The sequence below is a fragment of the Macaca nemestrina genome, chromosome 1 (genome assembly GCF_043159975.1).
Source record: "Macaca nemestrina isolate mMacNem1 chromosome 1, mMacNem.hap1, whole genome shotgun sequence".
Lineage (NCBI taxonomy): Eukaryota > Metazoa > Chordata > Mammalia > Primates > Cercopithecidae > Macaca > Macaca nemestrina.
The window spans coordinates 108,882,773-108,900,545 of NC_092125.1; the positions used below are offsets into that span (position 1 = coordinate 108,882,773).

At 46.6% G+C, this 17,773-nt stretch overlaps 1 protein-coding gene and 1 non-coding gene across 3 annotated transcripts in view; one reads left to right on the top strand and one right to left on the bottom strand.

Annotated features, from left to right (window-relative positions):
• LOC105497825 (prune exopolyphosphatase 1) overlaps positions 1-17,773 on the bottom strand; it is a 31,461-nt gene that overhangs the window by 11,731 nt on the left and 1,957 nt on the right. Inside the window, exons 2-5 of one of the 2 annotated variants that reach the window (XM_011769233.2) lie at positions 9,255-9,347; positions 8,496-8,698; positions 2,034-2,218; positions 839-997 (exon numbers count right to left, since the gene is read on the bottom strand). In XM_011769233.2, the coding sequence (XP_011767535.1) occupies positions 839-997; positions 2,034-2,218; positions 8,496-8,698; positions 9,255-9,347 (640 nt within the window). The remainder of the gene's footprint in view (positions 1-838; positions 998-2,033; positions 2,219-8,495; positions 8,699-9,254; positions 9,348-17,773) is intronic. The other variant, XM_071085792.1, reaches the window with a different exon arrangement.
• On the top strand, positions 3,991-4,097 carry LOC139360517 (U6 spliceosomal RNA). The gene has a single exon (XR_011617921.1). It is a non-coding gene; the product is annotated as a U6 spliceosomal RNA (small nuclear RNA).

Consider the following 17,773-nt stretch of genomic DNA (forward strand, 5'->3'; position numbering starts at 1 on the left):
AGTGCTGGAATTGCAGGCGTGAGCCACTGCGCCCAGCCCTTGTGAGGCTCTTAATACCTTCCTCCTCATCCTAACCAAGAGCCAGGATAGAACAATCCAGTAAATGATTGATTAGTTCATGCTTAGGCTAATATGCTACTTCATTTCTCTCTGGCATAAAATTTAAATAATTGGCCAGGCATGGTGGCTCATGCCTGTAATCCCAGCACTTTGGGAGGCCCAGGCGGGCAGATCATCTGAACTCAAGAGTTCGAGACCAGCCTGGTCAACATGGTGAAATCCGATCTCTACTAAAAATACAAAAATTAGCTGGGTGTGGTGGTGGGCGCCTGTAATCCCAGCTACTCGGGAGGCTGAGGCAGGAGAATCGCTTGAACCCAGGAGGTGGAAGTTGCAGTGAGCCGAGATTGTGCCACTGCACTCCAGCCTGGGTGACAGAGCAAGACTGTCTCAAAAAAAATAAAAATAATGGCTGCATGCGGTGGCTAACGCCTGTAATCCCAGCACTTTGGGAGGCCGAGGTGGGCGGATCATGAAGTCAGGAGATCAAGACCATCTTGGCTAACACAGTGAAACCACATATCTACTAAAAATACAAAAAATTAGCCGGGCGTGGTGGCAGGCGCCTGTAGTCCCAGCTACTTGGGAGGCTGAGGCAGGAGAATGGCGTGAACCTGGGAGGTGGAGCTTGCAGTGAGCCAAGATCGCGCCACTATACTCCAGCCTGGGCGACAGAGTGAGACTCCATCTCAAAAAAAAATAAAAATAATATAATAAACAAGGCTTGCCTTTCTGTTTTCTCATCTGGGAGGCAGAAAAGTCAGCTAACATTTCATACCTGATACATCAAACTTTGCCTTTTGTAGGGAATCAAATATATCATTTCTCTTGGGTAGGTCTGGGAAAAGGGCTTCTAGTTTCTCCACATATTTGCTGTCCTTTGGGGTTGCCTTTCCAATTTTAAGGTCCATGTTGACACAGTCCAGGATGATGGTTCCTGTGGAGAAGGGAGATGGTGGAACTTGAATCCTGTGACCCTCCACACATGACCACCAGAACATATATAACCTTCACACCAAATGGACACAATACAAGGAGATTTGTATAGCAAAATCTCTAAAAGCAAAATGAGAAACTGGGATGGACTGTGTCCTCAAACCTCCCAAATCCAAACTAAGATGTAGGAAGGGAAATGGGAAAAACGTAGAAAGAAAGCCTGAGCATCTCAATCCTTGGAGATTTTACAGCCTAGTCAGACAGAGATACACCTCTTTAGTAGGCCAAATCCCAGCAAAGAATCTTCTAAGTTGAAAAGACAGCTAGTCCAACTCACTCTCTCTCTTTTTTTCACAAGTGGAAAAACGAGAACAAGAAAGGTTAAGAGACCTGTTCAAGGTCACCCCTCTATTTCCTGGAGGAACTGGTATTGGAATCTGTTTCCTGCTTTTTTGGCTAGTCCTCCTTCTATCATAAAATGATGCCAACAGGAAGCTTCTTGGTCTGTTGCCCTGTACTTCCTTTCTACTTTCTTTTTTTTTTTTTTTTTTTTTTGAGACGGAGTCTCGCTCTGTCACCCAGGCTGGAGTGCAGTGGCCGGATCTCAGCTCACTGCAAGCTCCTCCTCTCGGGTTCACGCCATTCTCCTGCCTCAGCCTCCCGAGTAGCTGGGACTACAGGCACCCGCCACTTCGCCCGGCTAGTTTTTTGCATTTTTTAGTAGAGACGGGGTTTCACCGTATTAGCCAGGATGGTCTCGATCTCCTGACCTCATGATCCGCCCGTCTCGGCCTCCCAAAGTGCTGGGATTACAGGCTTGAGCCACCGCGCCCGGCCTCTTTCTACTTTCTCCAACAAGTATCCCACAGGCCTTTAAACAGATACTTAATTGTCCGCCGAAAGAATCCTATCTTTTGGTATGAGCTGAATGGCTCTGAGAGCATATGGTTAGGCTGGAAGTGTCTAGACTTTTCCACCCTCCCTTCTCAGGGATAGGAATAGAACTACTCGGGTCCCAATCCAAAAGCCACCCTTACCATGCAGAAGGGCTGCAGTTTGCCTGTCCAAGATCTCTGGTGCCCCCTGCAGGATTCTCTCAGTCACCAGGGTAGCGCAGGACCCCACCAGCTCAACTGAAACATGGCAGGGAGGGCAGTGTTTCTGCTCGATGGGTCGATGGTCTAGCACCTCTGCTACTGCCTCCTCTAGGGCTGTGTCACTTCTGTGGAGGGGAGGGTATGGGAAAAGAGAAAGAAAGATAGGTAGGTAGGGACACTCCAGCTGCTTCTAGCCAACCTCTATGCCACCCATCAAGGAAAATGCAGATGTCTTAGGCAAGCCTATTTATTTATTTATTTATTTTTTTGAGACAGTTTCACTCTTGTCGCCCATGCTAGAGTGCAATGGTGCATTCTTGGCTCACTGCAACCTCTGCATCTCGGGTTCAAGCGATTCTCTTGCCTCAGCCTCCTGAGTAGCTGGGATTACAGGCGCCTGCCAACACGCCCAGCTAATTTTTTTGTATTTTGAGTAGAGACGGGGTTTCATCATGTTGGCAAGGCTGGTCTCGAACTCCTGACCTCATGTGATCTGCCAGGCAAGCATTTAAAACTGACCTTTGGTCATTTTTACCTCTGCCTCACTCCTCTCAATTCTTTTTCTTTTTTGTTGAGATGGAGTCTCACTCTGTTGCCCAGGCTGGAGTGCAGTGGCACGATCTTGGCTCCTGCAACCTCCGCTGCCTGGGTTCAAGTGATTCTCCTGCCTCAGCCTCCTGGGTAACCGGGATTACAGGCGCACGCCACCAAGCCTGGCTAATTTTTTTTTTTTTTTTTGTATTTTTAGTAGAGATGGGGTTTCACCGTGTTGGTCAGGCTGGTCTCAAACTCCTGACCTCGTGATCTGCCCGCCTTGGCCTCCCAAAGTGCTGGGATTACAGGCATGAGCCACGGCGCCCGGCAATTCTTTTTTTCAATGTTATAATTGGCGTCATCTTTAAATAGTGTATAAGCAAATTCTGTGAAGCATCTGCTGCAAATATCTTACCCCCACATTTGCTGTCCTTTAGCTTTGCCTTTCCAACCCTTCACCCTTGACACCCTTGATACCCGACATCTAAATCTCTCTTTTTTTTTTTTTTTGAGACAGAGTCTTGCTCTGTCACCCAGGCTGGAGTGCAGTGGTGAGATCTCGGCTCATTGCAACCTCCGCCTCCCAGGTTCAAGCAATTCTCCTGCCTTGGCCTCCCAAGTAGCCGGGAGTACAGGCGCCCACCACCAGGCCCGGCTAATTTTTGTATTTTTAGTAGAGACGGTGTTTCACCATATTGGCCAGGCTGGTCTCGAACTCCTGACCTTGTGATCCGCCCACCTCAGCCTCCCAAAGTGCTGGGATTACAGTCGTGAGCCACCGTGCCCGGCAAATCTCTATTTTTATAACCCACTCAATACTTAGATTCCATGTGGGTCACCAGGTCCTGTTAATTCTATCTTAATTCCTATCCATGCCCTAGTTTCTAACTCTCTATTACTGCCCGTTCTAGGCCCTCAAGATCTCTCGTCTGGACTATTCCAATAGTCTCTTAACCAATCACCGGCTTCTAACCAAGAGCCCTCCCGGGCTGTCCTTCACAAAGTGGCCTGAAAGACCATTTGAAAAAAGAAAATCTGATTCTTTTAGGACACAGAATATAATTTAAAATAGTTCCCCACTGCCTAAAATAAAATCCAATCTCCTTAGAAGGGCCTATGAGGCCTCCATAATCTGCCTGCCCCTCTGTCTCATCTTTTTCCATGTCCTACTTCTCCCTCAAATTTTATGCTCCAGCTGTGCAAAACAAATTCAATTTCCCCTAGCTCACCATGCTATTTCACACCTGCCTGCATTTAATTCTATTAATTACTCCCTCTGCCTGGAATGCCTTTCCTAACCACCTTCCCTCCTCCCTCCCAATTCACCAAGCAAACACCTAGTCCTCTTTCAAGACTGAGATCAGTGCTCACTTCAGCAGCACATGTGCTAAAACTGGAACGATATATAGAAGATTAGCATGGTCCTTGAGCAACGATGACACGCACATTTGTGAATTTTTCCATAAAATATATGTGTGTGTGTGTGTGTGTGTGTGTGTGTGTGTGTATATAAAAATAAAAAATAAAGGCCAGGTGCGGTGGCTCACGCCTGTAATCCCAGCACTTTGGGAGGCTGATGCGGGTGGATCACGAGGTCAGGAGATGGAGACCATCCTGGCTAACATGGTGAAACCCCATCTCTACTAAAAATACAAAAATTAGCCAGGTATGGTGGCGGGAGCACCTGTAGTCCTAGCTACTCAGGAGGCTGAGGCAGGAGAATGGTGTGAACCCGGGAGGTGGAACTTGCAGTGAGCCAAGACTGTGTCACTGCACTCCAGCCTGGGCGACAGAGCGAGACTACGTCTCTTAAAAAAAAAAAAAAAAATTGGCCAGGCCAGGCATGGTGGCTCACGCCTGTAATCCCAGCACTTTGGAAGGCTGAGGCAGGCGGATCACTTGTGGCCAGGAGTTCGAGACCAGCCTTGCCAACACGGTGAAACCCTGTCTCTACTAAAAATACAAAAAATTAGCTGGACGTGGTGGCACATGCTTGTAATCCCAGCTACTTGGGAGGTTTAGGCAGGAGAATCACTTGAATCTGGGAGGCTCACTGCAGTGGCTGAGATGGCACCACTGCACTCCAGCCTGGGCAACAAGAACAAAACTCAGGTTCAAAAAAAAAAAAAAAAGCCAGGAATGATGCTTTTACACAGGAGGCTGAGGCAGGAGGATTCCTTGAACCTTGGAGCTCAAGGTTATGATGATGCCGCTGCACTCCAGCCTATGAGACAGAGCGAGAGACCCACCATCTCTTAAAAAAAAAAAAAAAAGTGGTGGCACAGTGGCTCACGCCTGTAATCCCAGCACTTTGGGAGTCCTAGGGTGGATGGATCACCTGAGGTCAGGAGTTCAAGACCAGTCTGACTAACATGGTGAAACCCCCTTCTCACCTAAAAATACAAAATTAGCTGGGCATGGTGGCACATGCCTGTAATCCCAGCTACTTGGAGGCTGAGGCAGGAGAATTGCTTGAACCCAGGAGGCGGAGGTTGCAGTGAGCCGAGATGGTGCCGTTGCTCTCCAGTCTAGGCAACAGCAAAACTCCGTCTCGAAAAAAAAAGAAAAAAAAGGAAAGTTTATTACTGAATGAATCCATAGATGGATAATGCTCTCTCAGGCTGCCTTCTGTCAGTATCCTGCTATAACCACAATGTGCTCAAGAAAAGAATATTAGCAGGAGCCAAACAGACTTAGGAAAGTCACATACTCGTGTTGCTTTTCTGGTCGTTTTTTTCCAGTAGTAAATTAGGGATGGAATTATTATAAATGTGTACATTTGTTAAATAGACATTATTATTTATAGAATTTAAAAAAAAATTTTTTTTGAGATGGAGTTTCATTCTTGTTGCACAGGCTGGAGTGCAATGGCATGATCTTGGCTCACTGCAACCTCTGGCTTCCGGGTTCAAGCAATTCTCCTGCCTCAGCCTCCTGAGTAGCTGGGACTACAGGCACGTGCCACCACGTCCGGCTAATTTTGAATTTTTAGTACAGACGGGGTTTTTCTATGTTGGTCAGGCTGGTCTTGAACTCCTGACCTCAGGTGATTCTGCCCGCCTCAGGCTCCCAAAGTGCTGGGATTACAGGTGTGAGCCACCACGGCCGGCCTGGCTAATTTTTTTTTTTTTTTTTTTTTTTTTTGAGACAGAACATTGCTCTGTCGCTCAGGCTGGAGTGCAGTGGTGCGATCTTGGCTCACTGCAACCTCCGCCTCCCAGGTTCAAGCGATTCTCCTGCCTCAGCCTCCCGTGCAGCTGGGACTACAGGCACGAGCCACCAAGACCAGCTATTTTTTTTTAAAGACGGAGTCTCACGTCTCACTCTGTCGCCCAGGCTGGAGTGCAGTGGCACGATCTCGGCTCACTGCAAGCTCCGCCTCCCGTATTCACGCCATTTTCCTGCCTTAGCCTCCGGAGTATTTGGGACTATGGGCGCCCGCCACCACGCCTGGCTAATTTTTTGTATTTTTTAGTAGAGACGGGGTTTCACCATGTTAGCCAGATGGTCTTGATCTCCTGACCTCGTGATCCACCCGCCTCAGCCTTCCAAAGTGCTGCGATTACAGGCGTGAGCCACCATGCCTCGCCTGAGATATTTATATATTCTAATAATACATTATTCTAAAATCATGAGTTTATGTAGAAAAACTTTTGCTAACTTTTTGTGTGCTTTTTATTTTTATTTTAATTTTTTTGTAGAGATAGGATCTCACCATCTTGCCCAAGTTGGTCTTGAACTCCTGGGCTCAAGCAACCCTCCTACTTCATCCTCCCAAAGTGCTGGGTTTACAGGTGTGAGCCACCACACCTGGCCCTTTTGATAACTTAAAAAAATTTCTTTTGGAGACAAAGTCTTGCCCTGTCACTCAGGCTGGAGTACAGTAATGTGATCATAGCTTACTGCAGCCTTGACTCCTGGGCTCAAGTGATCCTACCACCTCTGCCTCCTAAGTAGCTGGGACTATAGGCATGCACTATTGCACCTGGCAAATTTTTTTATTTTTAGTAGAGACAAGGTCACACTATGTTTATGGATTTTTTTATTCATTATTTTTTTTTTAGAGAACAGGGTCTCGCTATATTGGTCAGACAGGTCTCCCTAAGTGCTGGGATTACAGGCGTGAGCCGACATACCAGGCCACTTTTTAAAAATTAAAAATAGGCCAGGCATTGTGGCTCACACCTGTAATCCCGCCACTTTGGGAGGCCAAAGCGGGCGGATCATCTGAGGTCAGGAGTTCCAGGCCAGCCTGGCTAACAGCGCAAAACCCCATCTCTAGTAAAAAATACAAAAATTAGCTGGGCATGGTGGCACGCACCTGTAATCCCAGCTACTTCGGAGGCTAAGGCAGGGAGAATAGCTTGAACCCGGGAGGCAGAGGTTGCAGTGAGCCAAGATCACATCACTGCACTTCAGCCTGGGTGACAGAGCGAGACTCCATCTCAAAAAAATTAATTAATTAAAATTAAAATTAAAAATAGAGTTGCAGGCCAGGTGTGGTGGCTCACACCTATAATCCAGCACTTAGGGAGGCAGAGGCAGGAAGATAGCGTGAGACTAGGAATTTAAGAGCCGCCTGGGCAATATAGCAAAACCCTGTCCTCTAAAAAATTTTAGTAAGTACAAAAACAAATAATAAGTAAAAAAAAGAAAAAAAGAAAATTGCAAACATGTTTCAAAGGTTTCTATTACAATAAATCTGTTTCAGAATCTTTTTTTTTTTTTTTTTTTTTTTTTTGGAGACAGGGTCTCTCTCTGTCTCCCAGGCTGGAGTGGAGTGGTGTGATCTTGGCTCACTGCAGGTTCGACATCCTGGGCTCAAGTGATTCTCCCACCTCAACCTCTTGAGTAGCCTCCCGAGTAGCTGGGACCATAGGCATGCACCGCCTAATTTTTAAAATTTTTTTGTAAAGACATGCTTTTGCCATGTTGCTCAGGCTGGTCTTGAACTCCTGGAGCTTAATGGATCTGGTTGCCTTGGCCTCCCAAAGTGCTGGGATTACAGGTGTGAGCCATCGCACCCAGCACACAAAATCTTAAATAATGATACCAAAGGCAGATTTAAATGATTTTTGAGTTATCCTTTAGTTTGAACTCAACATGTTCTATTTCTTTTTATTACAAGGTATGTCTTTATGCCATAGACAAAACATATAACTACAGAACTGACAATATTTTTTTTTTTTTTTTTTTTTTTTGAGACAGAGTCTCGCTCTGTCGCCCAGGCCGGAGTGCAGTGGCGCGATCTCGGCTCACTGCAAGCTCCGCCTCCCGGGTTCCCGCCATTCTCCTGCCTCAGCCTCCCGAGTAGCTGGGACTACAGGCGCCCACAACCGCGCCCGGCTAATTTTTTGTATTTTTAGTAGAGACGGGGTTTCACCGTGGTCTCGATCTCCTGACCTTGTGATCCGCCCGCCTCGGCCTCCCAAAGTGCTGGGATTACAGGCGTGAGCCACCGCGCCCGGCCAAACTGACAATATTTTGTGTTGTTTTTCTATATCTAATATGACCTATCAATTATGATTAGCCTGTGAGATCCCTGAAAACAAAAACTCTTTTTTTTTGAGATGCAGTCTCGCTCTGTCGCCCAGGCTGGAGTGCAGTGGCACAATCTTGGCTCACTGCAACCACCACGCCCAGCTAATTGTATTTTTAGTAGAGATGGGATTTTGCCATGTTGGCCAGGCTGGTCTCCAACTCCTGACCTCAGGTGATCCACCCACCTCGGCCTCCCAAAGTGTTGGGATTACAGGCGTGAGCCACCGCACCCAGCCAGCAAAAACTCTTTCTTCCTCTCTTTATATCTCACTCATCAGAGCCCAGCATGGTACATGATAGGTAGCAATTTAATTTCCTTGTGCTTACTTGGGTAAGATATGATGGTCGACAAGGATGAGGGTGAGTTGGCCAGCCTGGTGTAATGCATGGAGGTCAATCTCATCCCGAAAAATCAAGATACTCTCTGGAATATGAACCTTCTGAAGAAAGAAGACAATGTCACCTCGCAGAGGTAGCTCAGAACGTTTTATATTTAAAACTGGCACAAAGACTTCCTCGGCCTCAGTTGTCTAGATAGGAAAGTGAAAAGAAGGCATCACAATGTTTTACAATGACAGGAAAAAGTAACAAGACTATTGGGACCAAAAGAGACAGACTTAGGTAAGTTACCACCTTTCTCAAAGCCACAAGTACCCAGTCTATAAAAATGAAAGGATGACTTTTGCCCTCCCTCCTTAGCGATAACATGAAGGTCAACAAGGTAACTCATGGTAAAGACCTAGTTCTAGATGCAATGCTGCAGAGAGGGAATAGTCCTCAAGAACTAACCTGGGCAGAGGAATACACACTAGATCACTGATACCTATAAGGAACTCAGTAATAAACTGTTTGAATATCGCTTTATGGTTTACAAATCCCCCAAAATACATTTACTCACTTTTTTTCTCACAGCAACACTGCAAAATATCATTTTAGATTTTATAGATGGTGGCATGAGACTCAGCAAACTTAAGGGATTTAAATTTACCCAATGCTAAATGCTGGTAAGTGGCAGAGCTGCGTCTTGAATCCAGATCTTTTCATTCTAAGGGACTCAGATTCTAGGTACTACTTTGTTTTACCCACCTTTGCTAGGTAAAAAGCCAGGGCGAGAGCAGACACCACAGAGTCCAAATCACAGGCTTCATTTCCCAGCACAACATGTAGAGGTCGGGACTCCTGGAGAAGAAGGAAAATGGGAAACTAACAAAAGTATCTCTATCCATTTCCACTTACCTTTTTTTTTTTTTTAAACATCTATATATATTTTTGAGACAGGTCTCACTCTGTCGCCCAGGCTAGAATGCAGTAGCGTGATCACAGCTCACTGCAGCCTCAACCTCCTGCTAGACTCAATCGATCCTCCTGCATAGCTGGAACTACAGGAAAGCGCCACCATGCCCGGCTAATTTTTTGTATTTTTTGTAGAGATGGGATTTTGCCATGTTGCACAGACTGGTCTCAAATTCCTGGGCTCAAGAGATCCACCCGCCTCGGCCTCCCAAAGTGCTGGGATAACAGGTATGAGCCACTGTGCCTGGCCTCTCCATTTACCTTATACTCATATAGGGCTTCACACACTTCTTCTCATTGATCTTCACAGAGGAGGTAGGTCCTCATCCCATAGATGGCATAAGTGTTTCAGCTAAGCTTATAGCATTCTACATATATCCAGTTTGTAGAAAAGTGTTCTTTCCTCCTATCTCCTTGAATGTTAACTTACAAAGCAGTAAATAAACTTCTGATTTCTTATCTTCTTTGGGCACTCAAATAGTCAAAAAAGGGGATTTGGGGTAGCTGATATATTCAAGGCATGCTCTTGGGCATATCAACCCTGGTTGACTATTTCTTCCCACTTTCATAATAGGGAAAAGAATGCTTACACTTCTTTTTTGAGACAGAGTTTTGCTCATTGCCCAGGCTGAAGCTCAATGGTGCGATCTCGGCTCACTGCAACCTCTGCCTCCCAGGTTCTTGTGCCTCAGCCTCACGAGTAGTTGGGATTACAGGAATGCGCTACCACACCCAGCTAATTTTGTATTTTTAGTAGAGACGGGATTTCTCCATGTTGGTCAGGCTGGTCTCCAACTCCCGACCTCAGGTGATCTGCCCGCCTCAGCCTCCCAAAGTGTTGGGATTACAGGTGTGAGCCAGCGCGCCCGGCCAGATGCTTACACTTCTAAATCATGAGAACAGGTGAAGAGGCTTTGAGAATAAAGGTTAAAAGTAAGATCTAGTCCAAGGCCGGGCGTGGTGGCTGGCCCCTGTAATCCCAGCACTTTTTTTTTTTTTTTTTTTGAGACGGAGTCTCGCTCTGTCGCCCAGGCTGGAGTGCAGTGGCGCGATCTCGGCTCACTGCAAGCTCCGCCTCCCGGGTTCACGCCATTCTCCTGCCTCAGCCTCCCGAGTAGCTGGGACTACAGGCGCCCACAACCGCGCCTGGCTAATTTTTTGTATTTTTAGTAGAGACGGGGTTTCACCGTGGTCTCGATCTCCTGACCTTGTGATCCGCCCGCCTCGGCCTCCCAAAGTGCTAGGATTACAGGCGTGAGCCACCGCGCCCGGCCTAATCCCAGCACTTTGAGAGGCCGAGGTGGGCGGATCATCTGAGGTTAGGAGTTTGAGACCCGCCTGCCCAATATGATGAAACCCCATCTCTACTAAAAATACAAAAATTAGCCGGGGTGGTGGTATGCGCCTGTAATCCTAGCTACTCAGGAGAATTGCTTCAACCCGGGAGACGGAGGTTGCAGTGAGCCAAGATCGTGCCTTTTGTACTCCAGCCTGGGCAACAAGAGCGAAACTCCGTCTCAAATAAATAAATAAAATAAAACATACTAAAACTAGAGTGCCCAAAATCAGGGTGACAGGGTCTTGGGTTTTGTTTTGTTTTTAAGCATTTATTGAATGTGCCAGGCATTATTCTCATATTTTTTCATGCATTAATCAATCATTTAATCCTTAACCCGATGAGGCAGGTACTTATGTCATTTCATTCCAGGTATAAGCTTTCTGCTGGGTGGAATGAGACCAGAAAGCCTATGGCTCAGCATAGGGCACAATACTTCTTTTACCAGCTTACTTTTTTTTTTGAGACAGGGTCTTACTTTGTTGCCCAGGCTGGAGGGCAGTGGTGCTATCTTGGCTCACGGCAACCTCTACCTCCTGGGTTCAAGTGATTCTCCTGCACCAGCCTCCTGAGTAGCTGGGAATATAGGCATGCGCCATGATGCCCGGCTAATTTTTGTATTTTTGGTAGAGATGGGGTTTTGCCATGTTGGCCAGGCTGGTCTTGAACTCCTGACCTTCAGTGATCCGCCCACCTTGGCCTCCCAAAGTGTTGGTGTGAGCCACCGTGCCCAGCCCATCAGTTTACTTTTGAACTTCTATCTCAGCCTGGTTTTGAGAGAAGATGGGATGAAACAGACAAAATGAGACACACTAAATATAGCAGGGTTTCTCAACTTCAGCATGACTGGTATTTTGGACTAGATACTTCTTTTTCATTTTTGTAACTTTTACTTTTCGAGACAGGGTCTCACTCTGTAACCCAGGCTGGAGTGCATGGCACAACCATGGCTCACTGCAGACTCCACCTCCCAGACTCAGGTGATCCTCCCACCTCAGCCTCCTGAGTAGCTGGGACTACAGGCACCCGCCACCATGCCCCACTAATTTTTTTTTTTTTTTGAGACAGAGTCTCATTCTGTCACACAGACTGTAGTACAGTGGCGTGATCTTGGCTCACTGTAACCTCCACCTCCTGGGTTTAAGAGATTCTCCTGCCTCAGCCTCCTGAGTAGCTGGGATTATAGGCACGTGCTACCATGCTTGGCTAATTTTTGTATTTTTAGTAGAGACGGGGTTTCACCATGTTGGTCAGGCTGGTCTTGAACTCCTGACTTCGTGATCCACCCGCCTCAGACTCCCAAAGTGTTGGGATTACAGGTGTGAGCCACCGCACCCAGCCCTTTTTTTTTTTTTTTTTTCCTTTGAGATGGAGTCTCACTCTGTCGCCCAGGCTGGAGTGCAGTGGCGCAATCTGGGCTCACTGCAACCTCTGCCTCCTGGGTTCAAGTGATTCTCCCCTTTCAGCCTCCCAAGTAGCTGTAGTAGACTACAGGCATGTGCCACCACATCCAGTTAATTTTTGTATTTTTATTTTTTATTTTTTATTTTTTATTTTTTTTTGAGACGGAGTCTGGCTCTGCCGCCCAGGCTGGAGTGCAGTGGCCGGATCTCAGCTCACTGCAAGCTCCGCCTCCCGGGTTCACGCCATTCTCCTGCCTCAGCCTCCCGAGTAGCTGGGACTACAGGCGCCTGCCACGTCGCCCGGCTAATTTTTTGTATTTTTTTAGTAGAGACGGGGTTTCACCGTGTCAGCCAGGATGGTCTCGATCTCCTGACCTCGTGATCCACCCGTCTCAGCCTCCCAAAGTGCTGGGATTACAGGCTTGAGCCACCGCGCCCGGCCTAATTTTTGTATTTTTTAGTAGAGACAGGGTTTCACCATGTTGGCCAGGCTGGTCTTGAACTCAGGTGATCCGCCCACCTCATCTTCCCCAAGTGTTGGGATTACAAGCATGAGCATTTTTGCATTTTTTGTAGAGATGGGGTTTTACCATGTTGCCCATGCTGGTCTCGAACTCCTGGGCTCAAGTGACACAGCCACCTCGACCTCCCAAAATGATTGAATTACAGGCATGAGCCACCACGCCCAGCCGGATAATTCTTTTTTTTGTGGAGGCTGTCCTGTGCATTATAGGATATTTGGCAGGATCCCTAGCCTCTACCCACATGGATGCCAGTAGCACCCTAAGTCATGACAAACAAAAATGTCTCCAGACTTGCTGAATGTTCCCTGGGGAGCAAAACTGCCCCCAGTTGAGAACTACTGGGTTACAAGAAGGTGAAAAGCCATATACTCTGACTTCGTCGGTCAGGGAAGATTTGCTAGACACAAGAGTTTAGCAAAGTGGGAAGGTTCAGAGGAGTAACACATAGCAAAGAACAGTTATCAACTAATGTAACTTTAGGAAAAAAAGGGAATCTAGGGAAACCTAGAATCATCTTCCCTACACAGGCTATCACTCCTTCTCTTCCCCCACTGGAAAGCCACAGCTCAGAAAGGGCAAATTGAGAAGACTTCTGGTGGTTATCAATTGCCCCCTCCAGTTACAAGATAGGTTTTTGTTTTTAAACCACCCTCTTCCCCATCTCCTACTCCCATCCCTGGAGAGAAATACAGAAGACAGAGGTTATCTGTCCGGGTTCCGCCCAAAGGGCCCCTAAGGAAGTTTCCCCTGAGGTCCTCCCCATGCCTGTTTCTCTAAGTCTACTTCAAGAGTGTGGAAGCAAAGGCCCATTCACACTGAACAGCACTGGGGTAGGGGCTTTACTTTTTTCCAAAGCAATAAGAGAATTCTACCCAATACCCCAGGTCCCATAGTAACTTCTCTGACTTGTAATTCCTCCTCCTGATACCAGAGACCTCTGTTTCCTGGAGACCAAGAACTGCCCAGATGGCTATGGACCAAAGTGACAGGAAAGCACTTGAGATAAGAGTCTGCAGAAATAACTTGCTCACTGAAGCAGTTAGGGGGAGCGAGTGTTCTCTAGAGAGGAAACTATATAAACATGAGGCATATGGCCGTGACTCTGGAGGAAAAACATAAGAGCAGCGGAGAAAAGGCAGAGCAAGCAGGAGAGATCTACTGCTGGGTCCAAAGAGATGCTGGAGAACCTTTCCACACTCATTTACATCAGTGTTGCTTCACTGCAAGCAGCGGCTGAATCAGGCTTATTTAGATCCTCACCATGAAGAGAACGCTAAGCAGAAAAGCACAAAGTAGGGACCAAATATAACGGCATGGCTCTGAAGTCAGGAGAAACTATCTCCAGAGGAAGGTGAACAATGAACCCCTTGCACTCAGCCAAACCCAGACAGCAACCAGAAGGAATGAATACAAAAGGAATACTTTGGGACTTGCAGCAAATCTTGGAACTGGGGTGACCAAGGGAGGCAGCAGCATTCCTCTCCCCTGTCAACACCCACTGTCACCCCGGCCTGACTGGACTATTCACCACCCGCAAACCATGATGTGCACATTCCCAGCTCTGCCCTTTGCACTATTCGTTCTCTGTTTGAATGCAGAACTACTAATTGAAAAGATCACAGACTTTGGGGTTGAATCCCAGCTCTGCTTCTTACTTGTTGCAGGACTTTGGACCCTCGAAGCCTCATTTTCCTCATATAAAAATGAGAATAGGCCAGGTGTCGTGGTTCACACCTATAATCCCAGCACTTTGGGAGGTTGAGGTGGGCGGATCACCTCAGGTCAGGGGTTCGAGACCAGCCTGGCAAACATGGTGAAACTAAAACACACAAAAATTAGCCGGACGTGGTGGCAGGTGCCTGTAATCTCAGCTACTCCAGAGGCTGAGGCAGGGAGAATTGCTTGAACCCGGGAAGTGGAGGCTGCAGTGAGCTAAGATCACACCATTGCACTCTAGACTGGGTAACAGTGTGAGACTCCATCTCAAAAAAACAAACAAAAAATGAGAATAATATCGTAACCAATTTCATGACGTTGTTAGGAGGATTAAATGAGATACTACCATAAGTGCCTATGCTATAAATAGTAAAATGTGATCCTTCCCATCTTCTTTCTTTACTTCTCCCCATTGTTCAAGTCTACCTAATGTCTTTCTCTGTGAAGCCTTCCTGAACACCCAGTCCAGAGCAATCCTCTTCCTCTAAACCTCCAGCTTCTAGCACTTGTGGCTCTGAGACAGACCTTAACTTCTATCTTAAGGAGCTCCCTATCTTTTCATGGTCATGTATCCCTGATCCTTAACATGGCTTATGTGATGGGTGACTATATACTTTATTGTTCAAACTGGTACACTTATGAGAATGAAAAGGGGTGCTATTAATGATTACACAGGGGAAAACCAAGACTGCCCTGGGCAAACCGGGTGTGGGGCTGCCCAACTTATAAGACATCATTCTCTTCTTTATTTAGGAAAAAACATGTGTAACCCTTAATTCCAAGCCCATCCTCCACCAGCTGAAAGCACAAGCTAAACAACCTGTTTTCTGACCATCAGAGAAAGAGTTCAGGGAAAATACAGCTATACTTAGCAGCATGAGGAAATCTAAGCTGCCAATGGAAGAAATACCATCTGAGGGCCACAAGTAAATAAATACAAACTTTCTTTTCCTTTCTTTTTTTTTTTTTAAAGACCTACTAGTTGGCCAGGCGCGGTGGCTCACGCCTGTAATCCCAGCACTTTGGGAGGATGAGGCAGGCAGACCATGAAGTCAAGAGATTGAGACCGTCCTGGCCAACATGGTGAAACCCCGTTTCTTTTTTTTTTTTTTTTTAAGACGGAGTCTCGCTCTGTCGCCCAGGCTGGAGTGCAGTGGCCGGATCTCAGCTCACTGCAAGCTCCGCCTCCCGGGTTCACGCCATTCTCCTGCCTCAGCCTCCCGAGTAGCTGGGACTACAGGCGCCCACAACCGCGCCCGGCTAATTTTTTGTATTTTTAGTAGAGACGGGGTTTCACCGTGGTCTCGATCTCCTGACCTTGTGATCCGCCCGCCTCGGCCTCCCAAAGTGCTGGGATTACAGGCGTGAGCCACCGCGCCCGGCCTGAAACCCCGTTTCTACTAAAAATACAAAAATTAGTTGGGCATGGTGGCACATGCCTGTAGTCCCAGCTACTCGGGGGGCTGAGGCAGGAAAATCACTTGAACCTGGGAGGCGGAGGTTGCAGAGAGCTTCATGCAACTGCACTCCAGCCCGGCGACAGAGTGAGACTTCGTCTCAAAAAAAAAAAATATTAAATGAAAATAAATAAATGAATAAACACTCACTAGTTGAAAAGACTCTCTTATCCTGAAATGTTCTTTGTGGCCTCAAGAGGAGGGGGCAGGGAGGGGGTTCTAGGCCTGGCAAAGTAAACCACTTCCCTTCTAAAGCTGAATATGGTATGATAACTACTCTTCAGAATAGTTAATGGGGGAGAAAAATAAACGAGACAGAAAGCCAGAGAGAGACAAACCCTCTCAGCAGAGAAAATAGGAACAATACTGATGCCAGGACTACAAATTTCTTTTTTTTTTTTTTTGAGACGGAGTCTCGCTCTGTCACCCAGGCTGGAGTGCAGTGGCAGGATCTCGGCTCACTGCAAGCTCCACCTCCCGGGTTCACACCATTCTCCTGCCTCAGCCTCCCGAGTAGCTGGGACTACAGATGCCCGCCACCTCACCCAGCTGGTTTTTTTTTTTATTATTCTTTAGTAGAGATGGGGTTTCACCGTGTTAGCCAGGACGGTCTCGATCTCCTGACCTTGTGATCCGCCCATCTAGGCCTCCCAAAGTGCTGGGATTACAGGCTTGAGCCACCACGCCCGGCCAGGACTACAAATTTCTAAGGAGAGCCAGCTTCTGATTCCTGCCTCATGCCTGAGAACTGCACACAGTACATTGTCCAAAGGCTCCAGGATGAACACCTAAAATGCAATGCAGCCCCAGCCTGAAGCAAAGATTTCTCCCCCCTAGAAGTGAAAGATGAGTCACCATAAATAGGACATTTGGTTAAATAAGATTTTTTTTTAATGGAACATCCTATTGTCTCTGTGGCAGAGGCTGTAGAAAACTTCTCTGGTATCAAATACTAAAAATACAGTAGCAACGGGAGACTTGGCTGGATTACCAGCTGTCTTTATTCTGTGCAAAGAAGAGCATTCATGATTTTCTGAAAGTTATAATTAAACTGTAGTTTAACAGGAACATTCAAACTTAAGAATGTATCTGTCTAAATCATCTCTCTCTCTTTACACAAGAAACTTAACAGGGTGTCCTCTGGAGAACTGGATGGAGAGGAGAGAAGAAAAATGATCTTTATCTTTTTCATTCCATATCCCTTTGGTATTTAAATTTATTCATAAAGTACACATTTACTACTTCTATAATTTAAAGCAATCTAGGCTGGATGTGGTGGCTCATGCCTGTAATCCCAGCACTTTGGGAGACCAAGGCAGGCAGATCACTTGAGGTCAGGAATTCGAGACCAGCCTGGCCAACATGGTGAAACCCTGTCTCTACTAAAAATACAAAAATTATCCAGGCATGGTAGCGCAAGCTTGTAATCCCAGCTACTCAGGAGGCTGAGGCAGAAGAATCGCTTGAATTCAGGAAGTGGAGGTTGCAGTGAGCCAAGATTGCACCACTGTACTCCAGCCTGGGCGACAGTGAGAGTTCATCTCAAAAAAAAAAAAAAAAATTAAAGCAATCTAAATTGTTGGCATCTACCAGTATGTCTTGCCATCAGTTCACCTGTTAACCTTCCTAGAGTCTAATTTTCTCATTTCTCCAGGCCCTGGAGAGGCTATGTGATGATGAAAGCTCTAAGACACAATCTCAACTTTCACAAGTTCACAAGTTTGAAAGAAGAGCTAGATCTTGCTCCTTGGGGGATGAATGCAGGTAGAGAAAGGTCAGGATTCCAGCAATATTGGAAAAATCAAGTATTTTTCCAGCTTCATATTGCTGTAGAGAATATACTATTAGGGCTGGGTACAGTGGCTCACACCTATAA